The 16163-nt window shown below is 39.8% G+C and overlaps 1 protein-coding gene across 1 annotated transcript in view; it reads left to right on the top strand.

Annotated features, from left to right (window-relative positions):
* The first annotated feature begins 674 nt into the window (after positions 1–674).
* Positions 675–16163, top strand: part of NUBPL (NUBP iron-sulfur cluster assembly factor, mitochondrial) — an 80490-nt gene continuing 65001 nt past the window's right edge. Inside the window, exons 1-3 of the mRNA XM_053981546.1 lie at positions 675–815; positions 1732–1879; positions 7527–7561. Of these exons, the coding sequence (XP_053837521.1) occupies positions 675–815; positions 1732–1879; positions 7527–7561 (324 nt within the window). The remainder of the gene's footprint in view (positions 816–1731; positions 1880–7526; positions 7562–16163) is intronic.

Genomic DNA, 16163 nt, shown 5'->3' with positions numbered 1-16163 from the left:
CCAACTTGACTAATTCTGTGATTCTTAAAACCCAAACAATAAAAAAATCAAAATAAGCAAAAAAAAAAAAAAAAAAAAAAAAAAGAATCCAAAAGAAAAAAAAAAAGAAATCCAAACAGGTGGCATCTGTCTCGGCTACAGGTCTCTTTGTTCTTTTCCGTAATGATCCAAAGGAGGAAATGGGATATATTATATTTGTAGAGGACACAAACCAAGACGGGACCGAGCTCTTGCCCAACCATTTTGCGGGCCGAGATGAGAATTCAGAAGGCACCGACGAGCCGAAGGAGCACTGCCGACAGCGCCAGAACGAGCCTCTGCGAGGACAACTGCAGCATAATGAGGAACTAGCCCGAAGCAGTTTGCAATGCATGCGGTCACTCGGGGTGATCCCTTGGCTCCGTTTTCCTTAGAGACAGCGGTAGGGATCTGCTTTCCGTGCTGCCGCTTCCCAGTGCCGCTGCTCGGCGGGAGGCCGGGGGGTGCTTCCCGCAGCTCCGGAGCAGCGGCACCTCTCGGCACCACGCCCTCAGCTCCGGCAAGCCGCGCGCTGCCCCCGGGGCTGCCGGGCCCACCCAGCGCCAGCCCCGCCGGCGGGCAGCGGGCGGAGCGCGGCGCGGCGCGGGGGGCGGGCCGAGGCGCGGCCGCACGGCGCCATCTCAGCGCGCCCGGCCATGGGAGGTGTTGCTTGGCGCTGGGCGCTGCGCGCCGCCCGCCTCCTGCCCGGCGCCGGCGGCGGGAGGGCTCCGGCGGCGCGGCGGGGCGGCCCGGGCTGCGCGCCTGCCGCTTGCGCCACTCCGTCCGCCGGCTCCGCGGTGAGTGAGGCGGGAGCTGCGCCGTGCGTCACGGCTGCCGGGGCGGGTGAGGGCCGGGGTGGGTTGGGCTGTCCCTGTGCTCGCGGGGGTGCCGTAGGGGCGGCAGGCGGGGCCGTCTGTCCGTGCGCGGGTGCCCTGAGCGGCCGTGTCCTGCGGCAGCCGGTTCAGCAGCAGCGTCCCTGCGGGATGCGGTCGGGGGCAGCGCCGGGCCGGGGGAGGAAGATGGACGAGCTCTGCCCGCTTTTTACCCGGACTGCCGTGAACTTGGTGGGAGCAATGCGCGGCGCCAAGCGCCCGTGGCGGTACCACTGTGCCAGCCGGGAGCAGGTGGGACTCTGCCTGCGGGGATGCTCGGCTCGGCTGCTCCGTCCGTCCTGCCGTGGGGGCCCCGCGTGTGGCTCTCGTGCGGCAGGAGCAGCGGAGCGGGGCGCGCTCCAGCGCCCGCACACGTGCGGTGCCTGTGGCACGGCTCAGGGCAGGGACAGCTCTCGGGAAGCGCCTGTCCGGCACCGCCTGCCCTCAGCACCTCGCGTTCCTCCTCCTTCGCTGCTGCTGCATTTGTTGTGCCTGAAACAACTGTACCGAAAGGACCGCCAAGTCTAGTCTGTTTCATACAGCTTCCGACTTGTAAGCAGTGTTTTGGTTTATTTCAACGCTTTTTTTTTTTTCCTTTGGCTGTTAAGATCAATAATATTGAAGTGTTTGTGAAAAAAAACATGGCTGTTGTTATTTTAAGTTGGCTGAGTCCTTGCCTGCCTGTGAAGCAGCTTCCCTTTGGGAGAGCCCCTGTGCAGAATGTTTTTTAGACAAGTGGTGAAAATTTCTCAGTGTTTATGTACGTTCTGTCCTGTCAGCTTTCTCTGTGAGAACGGCAGGTTGGTGCACATGCATTCACTTGGTTTTTGGTTTTTGTTAGTCCTCAAGCTCTGGGGATGAGGCTCTGAGGGACAAACGTGCTCGGATCCTATCACGGGGACTGCCAAAGCAGAAGCCCATAGAAGGAGTTAAGCAGGTGGTGGTTGTGGCTTCTGGAAAAGGGGGAGTTGGAAAATCAACAACAGCAGGTAAGATATTTTTTTAAATAATTTCCTTTGCACATTTTCTAGTATTTTGTATGGAATATTTAGGTGCTTCTGTCATTACCTTGTGATTGGGTTCCATAACATTTCACCTCTGACAAGTCCTGTTGCAGCCATTGAGAATCTACTTGGATACAGAAATCTTGGCTTTAACTTAGGTGTGAATTTAGCTTTCAAATCCTATCTTTGTAATAGTGCAGTGCTGTCCTGAGACATCGGGGCATCTTAAGAGGTGATGTAGGCTGAGGTGAAAGGGATCGTATGCTAGTGCAGTGACACTGTTCCTCCTTCCCTGGCTGCTTAGGTGTGCCTATACAGTGCTTTTCTCTGTAGAGGACACTAATATTTAGAAAGTTTCCAGATCAGGACTCTGTATAATTTTCTCAACTACTTATGCAGGTGTTTTATGAAGAAAAAGTGGAACAGTACTTACAAACAACACAAATTGATCAGATCCTTGAGAAGCACCTTGAACTCTTCTCTCAACTCCACCATTAGGTTTTGAATTAATTTTTCCTCTAATTTTTTTCTCTACCACCTGTTCCTAGGTGGTAAAATGAGATAGTACATGGGTTACCAGTACTGCAGAAATTGACTTGAACTTAAACAGATGACTGAATGGAAAAAATAGTTGTTGTGCCAACAAATGTGGTGGCCTTCTTACAGAGAGAAGAGTGACTGGTGTCATCAGCCTGGACTTCTGCAGAACATTTGGCACTGTCCTGCATGACATCCTTGTCTCTGAACTGGAGAGACTGGGAGTTTATGGATGGACCACTTGGTGGATTAGGAATTGGGTAGATGGCTGCATTGCATCCAGGTCTGGGTCCCCCAGCATAAGAAGGACCTGTGTCCAACAAGTACCACAAAGAGGATCAGAGGGCTAGAGCACCTCTGCTGTGAAGACAAGCTGAGAGAGTTGGAGTTGTTTAGCCTGGAGAAGAGAAGGTTTTGAGGAGACTCTCAGAGAACCTTCCAGTAATTAAAGGGGGCTTAAAGAAAGGAAGGAGTGTGGCTTTTTATGTGGGCAGATAGGGCAAGGGTGAATAGTTCTAAACCAGAAGTGGAGAGATGTAGATTAGCTGCTAGGACGAAATTCTATACTGTTATGGTGGTGAGGCACTGGAACAGATTGCCCAGACAAGGGGTGGTTGTCCCATCCCTGCAAATATTCAAAGCCAGGTTAGATGGGATTTTGCACAACCTTGTCTAGTGGAAGGTGGCCCTGTCCATGGCAGGGGTTTGGAGCTGGGTCATCTTTAGGGTCCCTTCCAACCCAAACCATCCTAGGATACTATGACACTGAAAGTAAACTTCTTGGAACATATTTCTTCTGTAAAGTGTTAGAAATATGTTTAAGATATCTTTCTTAGCATCTAGGCTGGAGAAGAGTCATCCTTTAGTTGAAGCATGTCTGCTATTCATTTCCATGTATTGTGAATAACACATGGATGTAGCTCTTAATTTATAATTTTGGGGTTTGTATTTCAGCCATGTTTGAACAGACTAAGTGTCTAATAATTTCTAGAATAGAGTAATACGATATCTGTACTAAAAGTAACTGTTCTTAAAAAAAAGGTCTTTTTTTTTCTTTTTATCTATTATCTATCCTATATGTAGGATACACATACCTGTACAAAGACATGCAAAACAGTTAAAACTTGTATTTATTAACCATCAGAAGATATAGCATTATGATACATAGACTGGTTGTTGCAGGTTACTAAAAATACCCAATACCTGTTCATCAATTCACAGTTTACATAATGAACATATTTTGAAAAGTAAATTCAGATTATTCTGTTCATGTCTGCAAACAAATATCTGAATTTAAGTTCTTGTAACTGGCATCTGTGTGCAATTTCTACATAAAATATAACACATGTTTGAATAATACTTAGAGCTGTGAGTTCATTCCTATGTATTTAAAAATATAAAATCAGGGTTCAACAAGCATTAAATAAGATATTGGAAATGTAAATGAAGCATTTACATATATCTGTAATGGACAGCCTTTTTAAATGAATGTTTTAATTTGTAATATTGAGAAGGAAATCTATATTCTTGTGTATTACAATGAGGATAAATTTCATGGATCGGATGAACAATTGAATTTCAGATAAGTTGTATAAACAAAAGTATTGCATGGCATCATTACTGAATTGTGTATTTAAAATGATGTTCTTACTCAGGGTTTATGGAGAACGTGTTTGGTGACAATTCTGCTCTGGTGCATTTTGAGAGCAGGAGTTGAAAAGAAAGGAGACTATTAAGCACCTCTAATTCCTAAAGCACCACAGGAAATATCATCAGTCCTGTGTATGTCAGAAGGCCTGTCAGGGCTTTTTTTTTTTTTTTTTTTTTTTTTTTTTGTTCAGTATAGTTGTGTTTCAGTTGCTCTGGATCTCCATTGCAGGAAAAGAGCTTCTGTATTCTGGTCAAGTTTGTCAGGGTCATTCCCTAACCTGTTGAATAACTCATTCTGTTTATTACATACGGCTTTCAGGTTGTGCCTATACAGTGCTTTTCTCTGTAGAGGACACTAATATTTAGAAAGTTTCCAGATCAGGACTCTGTATAATTTTCTCAGCTACTTATGCAGGTGTTTTATGAAGAAAAAGTGGAATAGTCTCTGTTGCTTCCAGTACTTTTTGGTCTTCTGAAATCAGTGTAGTCACTGATTAGAAGAAATTATGATACTGGAACAATATTTTTCAATGCATGTTTAAATACTTTGATTGTTTTTTGTTGTTTCTATTTGTCTAATTTGTTGGTTTATTTGTTTGCTATGTTCTCTGTCACTTTCCTGTCAAGTTTGTCTTTTAATGACATTCTTCTATATTTACCACATCTGACCAATGTCTGGGTTTTTTTGCTTTTTTTATTTATTTGTTTGTTTCTTAGTTCTTGCTCATCTGTTCCCTTTTTGCACTACTCTAAAGATGACAGTACTGAAGAAAATTGGTCCTGGCATGAAAAGAAGTCAGAGCGGTCTTGCAAGATGGGAAATTTCTAATTTAGTGCAAGTCTTAATATTTTCAGTTGTGGAAGTAGAACAAGATTAAAGGCTGGTGTTCTTGCTCACATTCTGCTAATCCTGATATTTGAGGAAAATACAAAAACTGAGTACATGGACCTTCAGACGTTTTTAACGGAGACTAAGAGGCTGAGTTTTCATTATTGTTCAGGGAAACTGATACATTTGACCATGTGTTGACTACATCTCAGTCATATTAACTGCATTTTTTTCCCTCTTGCGTACTTTTATTCTGGATGTGGGATGTACTATTATTGAAACTTTTTGATTTTGGACCTCCTTTATATGTTAAAATATTCTCATAAACTCTATTTCTAAATGGCACTTACTTTCGATACCTATATATCAATATATCTTTCCAAAGTTCATCTAAATTATCTATAGGTACTTTATTGATGATGTGTATTAACCATATCAGATACAGACACAAAACTAGCTCTGTGCTTGTCTGCTTCTGGACCAAGAAGTTTTATTTGTATTGTTAGCTGAGTGTTTGGAGAGTTCAACTGTGCTATTCCTAGGGCCACTTCAGATTTGGAAATCAGAAAGTTGGACATTACAAGCTAATAAACCTTCCCAGACTTGTACTAATTTCAAGAGGACAGAGTCTTTCTAGAGTCACAGAATCACAGAATATGCTGAGTTGGAAGGGACCCACAAGGATCATCAAGTCCCAACTCCTGGCCCTGCACAGGAACATCCCCACGTGTCACACCCTGTGCCTGAGAGTTTTGTCCAAAATACTTCTTGAACTCTGTCAGGATGGTGCTGTGACAAATTCCCTGGGGATCCTGCTCCAGTGCCCAACCACCCTCTTAGGCTTCATGCCATTGAAGCTGTGTCAGGGGAGGTTTAGTTTAGATAAGACTATCTAGAGGTTTAGGTTGGATTAGATGAACTCTGATCTCGCTGTGCATCATTCCTTATACTGATTCAGGTTTAGTGTGGGTGGAGAGATCTTAGTGGCTTTTCTTGGAGCCTGCTGTGAGGTTGTATAGAATTTCTGGCATGTATTGCCTTGATGTCCTGCATTCCTGGTTATGGGAACTTAATTAGGGCCAGTATGAATGTTCAGGCTCAGGTTAGGTCCTATTCTGCATGTTTTTGCCCTCTTGGAACTGATGGTAATACAAAAATAGGGGAATGCAAGATTCAGCTGGAATTCAAAATGAAGTGTTCAGCTAGATATCCATCTCAAAATCTTAGTTTTACATGCTCTGTTGTTCTGCCGTCTCCCTTCTTTCCCTTCAGTATTCAAATATCCTTTATTGAAGAAGCATTATGGATCATGCTTTAATTTTCACACATGAAAGCTGTTTAAGAAGATAGATGTGTATTGTGATTTTAAGAAAGTCTTTGTCTCCCTTCTTCAGATTTCAGAGGGTGAATTTTCCTCTGATTCGGGGAATGGTTAATTGACCATCTATTTAAATACCAAACTGAAGAACAAAATCTATGTTCTTAGTTAGCTTAGGAGGAAAGAGGCTGTGTGCCTTTTTGAGAAACAGTACAGTTGTCTGTGTTAACCCTTGACTATTTTGTTTGAAGGAACTTAGCTTTCTTGGTGTTAAGTATTTCAAAACAGGAATCTGGCTCCGCAGCCTCTTAGAATTTTTGTACTCTTCCAGCACAACAAGGCTGATTGCAGTTTACCTTTCTTGAAAGAGTGACATACAGCAAGATGTAAGGAAAACAGAAGATGTTACCCAAGAAAGAGTTGTGTGTGTTGGATTTTTTGCCATGTTTTTTTTTTTTCTTCTAAAACTCGTAACTTTTTGGGTTATAAAAATTACTTGTTGTTTATACCAAAGCTTCTAGGAGGTCTCCCAACATAACTGAAGCTGGTGAGCCATTAAAGATGCCATTTGCAAATGCTATTTAGTTATGAGGGTTAAGTAATGATGGAAATTTAAAAGCTTTAAATAAATGGTCTTTATAGTTGCTTCATCTTTCTTTCTCTTTTTTTTTTTTTTTTTTTTCTTTTTAGTTACAGATGCTTTCAGGTAGATGTGACTTTGTTTTCTGACATAAAAATCAAGTGGAAAGCATGCATTACACCTTCTTCCAGAAAACAGCTCTATTCAGTATATCAGAAGAAATCAGAAAAAGGGATATGATCATCTTTTTCGTCACTTGTTTTAATAGTTTATGTCAGGGCTTACCTACTTTCTAGTTTTATGAAAGTTCACTAGAGTGTGTGGTGAAGGTTAGGGCTGGTAGTAATTTAGTTTTATAGTATGGTGTCCACTTTCAAAAGTGGGTACTTCAAAAAGTTTTTTGTAATGTTATTCTTTGGCAAAGTACTGGGACTGTATTATTATTTTGCAGTGTCCTCTAGAAACTGCAAGTTTTTGCAGATTAGCTTGAGTTTGTTTGCTGGTTAACAAATATGGACTGAAGTGTAGGTGCTGCTGTCACTTAAACTGCCAATGTTGTAGAGATGCAAGAAGCTGAGAACTGAGAGATTATGTAATTATTAAATAAATGTGATGTATTGATATTTTCTCGTGTTAGCAGTGATAACATTCTCAATATTTAGGAATTAAGTTTTCCTGCACTTAATCTTTTTGTTTTTCCTCCTCTTCTTTCTTACAGTAAATATAGCCCTCGCCCTAGCAGCAAATGATTCGGTAGGTGAACATTTAATTATAAACTTTACTGTGAAATGTGTGCCATAAATAAAATGGTTACTGTTGAGGGCAGTCACATACATTTAATGTAATTAATGTTTTTATTTAGTTAATTTCTTACTTGTTTTTAGTGGGCTTTTGAGTTTCTGTCAGTTTGTTTCTATTTTATCAGTACCATGAATAACTTAGTAGATCTCATCCTGCTTCTGGGTTTGGCTCTGTCCTTTCCCTGGTGTGTCACTGAGTTGAACTGCAATTCTGGAAGGATGTGTAGATGTTGTAGAGAATGCTTCTACAGGTTGGAGACACTTAATAAATAATTCTATCATTTCAGAACACTGACTTGAAAAAAAAATAGGAGTTAGTGCTGAATAGTGTCCAAATCACTTTTTTAATAGCTCCACAGATTGACTGTTTCTGGAGAAACTATATGTAAAAATAATTTTTAAACAGCTAAGGCAAAAAACCCCAAAAACTATATATCTTGCCTAAAGCTTGGAAATACAATTTTTTGAGTGATTTTCCAGCTTGGTATTACTAGAATTGTTGCTTGGACTATAAATAGATGGTAGGAACCATTCAAGAGTAAAAACTACAGGTGTTTGTTATGTCCACATGCTGCTGTAGACCGGGAGTGCTTCCATTGTGCACATTATTGCCACACAGAAAAACTCAGAAGCAAACTTCCTTTGCAGTGGGAGGGTGTGTGAGGCAGGCTTTGTACTCATAAAACATTAAATACAAAATATCCTCAAATACCTCAGTCAGGCAAATGTAGTATCTTCTTCTTGTAAAAGACAAGTAAAACAAAAAACAACACATAGGAGTGAGGACTACATGCAATCTGCAAGCTTCCTGGAGGAATTTTGTAAAAGATTTAAAAATATTTCCATAAACTCAGTCACACTTAATAAGAAGAGTGTTTAAAGCTGTTATATGAAATATGTACTCTTTGTGATGGCATCTGATCTTGTTATTTCACTGTCTTTAATTCTGTGTTTTAAATATGCTGTTGGAATAATTGGATCTCAGAGAAAAATCTGTCATCTTGAAAAGCAGAACTGGTTAAATGGTTCCTTCTAATCAACTTTAAAACATGGCATTTGCTCTAACACTTTTGCAAAAAAAAAAAAAAAAAATCAGTCTGCAATGTGCTCAGTATTGTGCTTTGAGTAGCTCCATGGAAACTATGTCAACCAGCTGCACATCACTTTCTGTACCAGCTTATGTGTTTTTAAGATGGTGTCTGATACTTCTCAAACATGCAGTTTTATGCATTTAAAAAATATATTTAGATAAAGTATCTCTTAGTAAACCTGACATACACAAGTTTTGTGATTATGCCTTTTATTAAGACCTTTGATGTTAAGTGGTGGTGTGTGAAGTTGGAGGCCAGCATCTGGTGGATGTTAATCAATGAAGAGCAGCTGAAATTGATGAAATAGCTGTGAACTGTGTGAACTGGTGGTCACAGGTTAGCAAGCTGTTACTGTGGTGAAATGGTCCTTTGATGTAGTTACATGTTAGAAAGTATGAAATTAAGGTGGATTAAATAAACCATTGTCTTGTTGGTTCATGCATTAATATATTTTTTCTTCTGTCGTTTATTGTCCTTAAGATAATTACGGCATGCATCATGTTTATGTTTAACTTTTGGGCTTGAGGTTGCTGGTTTGTTCATTTGTGTACTCACATTGATTTCAGTTCATTAATTTTGTGAGATAAGGTTTTAAAATAATAATCTCTGTGACCTTTTTCCAGGGTGGAACTGTCCAGTGCTATGAATTCTAGAAATCACTGCAATTTTCAGTTTTGTAATGGTGAATGAAATAAGGAGGTTGCTTTTCAGAATCCATTGGTGCCTCCTGCCTGTATTTTATAGTGAATTTCTTTGTCCTCAGCTATGCAGCAATGGATGCTTTATTTTTCATTTAGTAAGTATTGATTGTGCCTCACCTTGCCATGGTTTTTGTTTCTTCATTGCTATTGTAAGTTAGTCTCTTTTAGAAGAAGCAGTAATCATTGTTAGTAAACCAGAGCTTCAGGAGGTCCCTGCAACTTCATTAACTGTCCTTATGTCTCTTATAAACAAAACACAAATTGATAGAAACTGATCTTGAACTTTATGTACTCCTTAAAGGAGGAAAGAAAGGACTTGTGGAGGAAAATAGGTCACCATGACGATAAAGGTCTGTGCTTCCTTCATTAGTCTGTGTTACAAGTTCTATGCTTGTAACTGGTGTTCTTTTTCTAAAATAAAGCACAGTACAGACTGTTGAAAACAACTGTTTTCTGGTGAGTGAGATCTGTGAAAGATGCTCTCCTCTAAGAGGAGATTGGATTAGAGAATATTCCTGCTGCTTTCAGTAACAGCTGTGACATCTTATTGTTGTTTGGTGTATCATAAGGTAGAAGATTACTGGTCAAAGCGTACAGGATTTTTTATCCTCTTGATTAAAAAAAAATCCTTCTGTCTTTTAAAAATTTACTTTCTGTAGTTAAAAAACTAAATGAAAACCCCACTGTTTCTACTGATATATGTATTTTAATTTTTTTTTAACATGGAAGCTTTTTCAGTTATTGTAGTGGTGGCCTGAAATACAAAGGCATCAGCAGAGCTTTGGACATTGTCATGGTCGCACAGTGTTGTTGGCAGAGCCGGGATTAGAATTTGAGAGTTCAAAGTCTTGCATGCTGGTGCTCAGTCAGCTTTGCATATTTTTTACCTCATGGTTACAGAGTAAATAATTAAAGACAGAAGTTCATTTAGATGCCTAGATACCATGTCCAAGACAGAGTAGTTTTGGGTGTTTTTTTTTTGATTTTTTTGTTTTGTTTTTTTTGGTTGGTTGGTTTTGTTTTTTGATTCAGAGCCAGGGAAGACAAGCAGGGCAGCCTCTTATGCTTTTCTAGAAATAACAGTTTTTTGGTACCCTGGGTTACCTGTTGCAGATGGATTATTTAAGAAATATATAAGCTCTTGGGCCTGTACCAAGGCCTATAAATCTATACAGTGTTCTTTTTGTGTTAAGAAATAACTTAAACTTTTACCCTTGTGTTCTGTTGTTAATTGCTTGGTTTGACAGCTGATTCTTTTCATTCTTTTGATGTACCAGCAGTCAGTTGTGCTCCCCTAGGAGCACTTCGGAAGAATTTTTGGGTTTTGTGCCAGGACAATTCATATTCAGACTAGAATGACTATTTATGAAAGCTGCCTGGCCAGAGACAATTTATTGTAGTAGAAACAAGTTGAATTAATAGATGGCAGCAATAATAGGGTAGGGATTGCTTGTTTATGAACAGAGTATTTTAGTGAGCAAACACCAGCTGTGCATGACTAAGGATGGCACAAATCCAGTTGGGAGGCTGCATGCTTGTGCTGTCACTATGAGGCAAGCTCCCCAGTCAGATTTCCTTTGGCTCGCCTTTTCGTTCGGGAAGATTTACATTTTCACTATAGGATGAACTGTTTTTTGTGTTGTGAAGGACAGAGGAGGAAGCAAAACCATATGGATCAAGTCAGCATGTAGGCATAAGTCAGTGGCTTCTGCCTGCAGTACTGGGCGCACGTGGTGAAGGGCAGCGGGTTTCGGTGTTCTAGCGTAGCGCCAGGGGGTTACTGGGTGGTGGTGCAGACCAGGACCAAAATGGGAAATGGCCGAAGGGTGACTTTTTGCGGGGGAGCGGGTTTCCCTGTTTGCCCCAGCCAAGCCCCGGTTGCTGGCAGGGCGGGGATGGCGGCTGCGGGCCGGCAGGGGGCGCGCGGGCCGCGGGCGCGGTGCTCCGCGGGGAGCCGCGCTGGGCTCGCGCCGTGTCCCCCGCGGCTGCCGGCTTGTCCCCGCCACCGCGCCTGTTCTTCTCTTGAGCCAGAAATATCGCCTGGGTATCTGACCCACATCAGCACAGGCGGGGAAGAGGTTTATTTCTCATGCCTGTATAGTAAGTTACAGCATAGTGATGGTAAAGGTAGGAGCCAACTCTTCGTGTCAACTCACTACTGTGGTAATAAAATTAATTTTAATTTCTTCAAACCGTGTATTTAATCAAAACCCACACATTTTGAAACTACTCAAAAGCCATCCAGGTTGCTTTTTTTACATACCATCTTTTTTTTTTTTTTTCTTTTTTTTTTTTAATATTTGGCTTGTGTAATTAAACTATTTGTCCACAGGACAGTAAGTATCTGACTGCTACATTCATAGATGACTTTACAATGCTTATATATTTCTTCCTGGTAAGGAAAAAATTCCATGTGGGAAAACAAATCTAGAAGAATTGAGACAATAATGGGGTCCTTAACTGAGTAATCATAGCATAAAGGCAATTTTTAACTTGTTTTGTCCTCTTCCTATGCAGCTTTTCTAGTTGTTTGGGTTTGATTTCTAGGCATCTTTAACTCTATTACATGGAGAATCAGAAGACTTTAATCACTGTAGCTAAGGTCTTCATGCTTGTTTCTTAATGCTGAAAAGTTTCAATAAAGCTGAAGATGCCAGTTAGAATTGATTTGCTTTATTTGAAATGATAGCTTAGCTTCTAGATCAATTGAAAAAAATGGCATAATAGAGCTTTAAAAAATTGTGCTGCTTTTCAAATAAAAAATGAATAAAAATATAGTTTAACATAGACCTCCTAAAATATATTATTTAAATCAGATAACTATATGCTTAATTTGAAGAAAATTTCCTTTTTTTTTTTGGTCTGTTTTGAAGTTAAATACCTGTATCATTAATCTTCAAGTCACTGAAAGCCAAGTGCCAATACCAGAGAGACTGATGTGAAAGGTGGAGCCTTTTTTGTAATAATTTGACATGCTGTGAAAGTGGAGAGGCATCTTGTAGAGATGTGGAAATGCTGGGGATTCTGTTTTGGTAATTTATTTTCCAAATTACTCTGTAATGAATTTTTTTCAGCCAGATGGAGAATGTGCAGAAAGGCCAAACAAGGTTGAATTACCGGTACACAATTGTTAAGAACATTGAGTAGGAGCTAGTGCAGCCTGTTATGGAAAAGAAGTGCTGGAGAAGTCCTGTGGCTGACAGAAAATTGAAAACACTTCATAAAAAGGAAAAGGGCTTTTAAACCAGTAGCAGACTGAGTGCTTAAACAAGTTTGCATTTCTAGGATAGAGGGAAGAAACTGCAGTGGTACGTTTTTGGCTTTAATCCAATTTACAGCTAGGCACTTAAATAGTGTGCAGCTGAAAGAGTTAGAGAATTAAGGATTAAAAGATGGCTATTCATTGTGTCAGTATGTCAAATGAGGAATCCATAGCCTATCCTGATTTTAAAGTTCCCTTTTGTCCTATGTGTTGCTGCTTGCACTTTGGGATTAGCTTTAAGTCTTTAATGACATTAAAAGGGTAAATTGAGAGTCCTGGTGGTGGATTAAGAGAACCAGCTTTAAAGTAACTGGCACCTTCACTTAGCAAAGCTGGAATTTCTGTCTTTGGAATGGACTGCAGCTACTGAATATTGGGAGCACTTCCAGTGTAGGAAATTCTTCACTGTATAGAACAATAACAGCTCATTAACATGTGCCTTTATCCCTCCCAGGCTAAACACCAGGGAACTCTGGTGGTTGGCAGAGTTGACTTCAAAGTAAAATACTATCTACTAGCATCCAGGGGGGGATACATAGACCTTATCAAGTATGGGAAAAAGTCTCAGAAAATATGACCAAAAATGAAATTAATGCTGTCATCCAAAGAGTCTTTGGATGTTTAGCAGTAACATGGGCTGTGTTGATTAACAGCTATTTATAGAAGCTTTTTGTGAACTCTTCTTTTTATTGTTCTTTTTTTTTTTTTCCATTTTTTTTTCTCTCTGTTGATATGGAGTCTTTAATCAGGTCTGTTCCCAAATAAAACATTTGGCAACTTGGAAAAAAGTAGTATAACTGGATTCTCCATGGGGATCCTTTGTGATATGTGAATGAAACGGGTTGCATTTGGTTGAAAATTTGTTACTGGAAAATCTAATTGATTTCGTAGTCAATATTCCCTGAAAAGCAGAAAAGGGAACCTACATAGAGAAAGTATAGGGAGGGATGAAACAGTTCTTAAGGATCTGCTGAAAGAGCTAAGAGGGGGAAAGATATGGGTAATTTGTCATTAGCATTAATTTATGCCACCTGAACAAGGATTATGTACAGTAACATTTGCCTGCCTAAGAGAACAAACATAATAGCAATTGAATACTTTCTAATCTCGATAAGGAAAAGAGGAAGAGGCGAAATTTATTGGCTTTTTTACATGACCTCTGTCTGCCAGGACTTTGGCCATCAACAACTTCATTTTAGCTTTTTTCCCCAAAAGAATTACAATTAAGTTCAGAGCTTGAAAATCATTAATTTAGAATACTGCTGTCTTCCAAATCTCTATTATTCACAAGGCAGTGGCCAGGTTCAAGGACTAAGCTGAAATTTAATTATGTAGACAATCTTGCCAGAGAAGGTAAAGGAAAGGATCTTTTTAGTGAGGTTATCTGTGCCTGTAATTTGTATGCTGCATAAATGAAGCTGTAGAATTCTCATCTCTCGGGGATATCTGTAAGAATATCTTCTTTGTCTATTGATGTAGCATTTGGTTGTCTTGTAAATAGAGAATCTGTTCCTGGTGACTGTGAAAACTAGTTTTTGATTCTTCATGTGGTTGAGAGAAGTTTCTAAATCAGAATGAAGTCTTCACTGTATTTTTAATGGGTTAAGAGCTGCAGTGATTATGTAACTTATTATAGTACATCACAAAGAATGTTTGTCAGAAATCTTTAGAGCGGTATAATGGGCAAATGAAAACTTTGCTGAGAAGATTAATGACAGTGAAGTAGAAAGAATTACTTAGTCAATGATGTAAAAGTAGAAGATGGAGTTATAGTTCTTTATTCTGTAAATTTTTTTTATGTTCTTGAGGTCATCAGTGATCAGATGAGACCATGACAGTACCAGTACTGCAGAAACAGCAAATCCTAGCAGTAGTTAGCCTGTGCTAGAGACTGTTTACCTACGGTGAGGGAACCTTAAAAGCCTTGTTAAGAAGGTAAATGTGAACGTTTGCGAAGTTTTAAGGAGAGCTTTTGCTGACATAGGAATACTTTTGTATTTTCATGTGCTGACAGTATATTTATTTCTAATTTCATGGTCTCTGCCTGATGGAATTTTGATAAGGATCCTACACTGCATGTAGAGGCCAGTGATACTGCATGAGTTTGTATATTTTTCAAAGTAGCTTCCAGTGACTGCGATTAAATCATATGGGAATGGTTACATTGTCACTTGCATCTTTAGAGCTTCAGCTGCAGAACTTGCAGTCAGGCAAGCAAAAATAAGGTCTCTAGAAAATACTTTCCAAGTGTAGTCAACTTGAAGATTGATTCAAACTTTCTTTCACAGCTGGGCAGGTGAAAAGAAAAGGACAAATGTTAACTTGAGAACAGCTGTTTTGAACTTGGCTATTGCTATGCCACCTGGAGAGATGGAATGCTGTTTGTTTAATAGCACAGGAGAGAAATATGCTTATAAGGAAAAAAAACAGCCATAAGGAGATGGTGGAGTTGTATTTTCTGAGGCCTTGTCCTGCCAGAGTGCCAAGGGAGGCTGTAGCAGTGACATGTGCTGCACTCTGAAAAACGCTTGGTAGCAGGGGGACTTCTGTGTGCTTGGGTGTGCTTTAAGTACTGCATTTCTGTCTGTGAAATGAGTATTACTTAAGAAAAAAAAAAGATGCACCATTGGTATGAGAAGTATATGTATATCAAAATAATGTCAGAGGACATAAGAGCAATCTTTTTTCCCTCCTCCTTTTATTCCTAAATTGCCTTTTTGGTTGTGCTTTTGATTCTCCATAATCTATTCCTTCTGCCCAGATGTTTTGCTTTAGCTTGTGTGATATTATGTATGTTTTCTTAGGATTTGATTTAGTACAATGCTTTGAAAGATGTGCTGTTTTGTATGAGGTTAGGTTGTATGGGGAGAAAAAACGATTTATTAAAATCAAATTTAATTTTTTAATTACTGTAACTCATGCATCTGGATTATATTTCACTCAGCATGAGAAGTATCTGGTAATTCTGATTAACAGTTTCATGTGGTAGCATCCAGGTGTGTGCATATTATTTCTTCTCTTGGGGATTTAGAGCATTGTAAATGCTGGAAGAAATGATCTGGACTGTACTGTGCATGTCTTAAAAAATCCCTTGGTAGCTGCCATAATACTTTTCTGAGATAATTAAACCTTGAGTAAAGGGTTATTGGCATTCTAGGGATGTTTACATGCTGCAAAAGGAGGGATATTTGGGAGAAAGAAAACCATAGCTTATTGGGCTGATGCTCTCTGTGTAAGCTGCTACTTCTAGGCAGTGTGAACTCTACTTGCCTAACGTGTTGAATTGCTTGGTAAAGAAAAAAACCCTGCCTTAGGCTATATTAAGTGAGGTTCTGTCAGTGATGTAAAGATTTCTGAAAGACTTTTTTCCTATAATCCTGTAGAAAGCACTAGGCTTACAGGAACAGTTGTGCTTTTGTTAACATGAATCGTAGAAACTTGAGAATCTGTTAATTATTTTTCTGTTTAAAGACAACAATTTTATTGAACCATATCCATGAA

The sequence above is a fragment of the Vidua macroura genome, chromosome 6 (assembly GCF_024509145.1).
Source record: "Vidua macroura isolate BioBank_ID:100142 chromosome 6, ASM2450914v1, whole genome shotgun sequence".
Classification (NCBI taxonomy): domain Eukaryota; kingdom Metazoa; phylum Chordata; class Aves; order Passeriformes; family Viduidae; genus Vidua; species Vidua macroura.
This window is presented reverse-complemented; position numbering and strand designations above follow the sequence as displayed.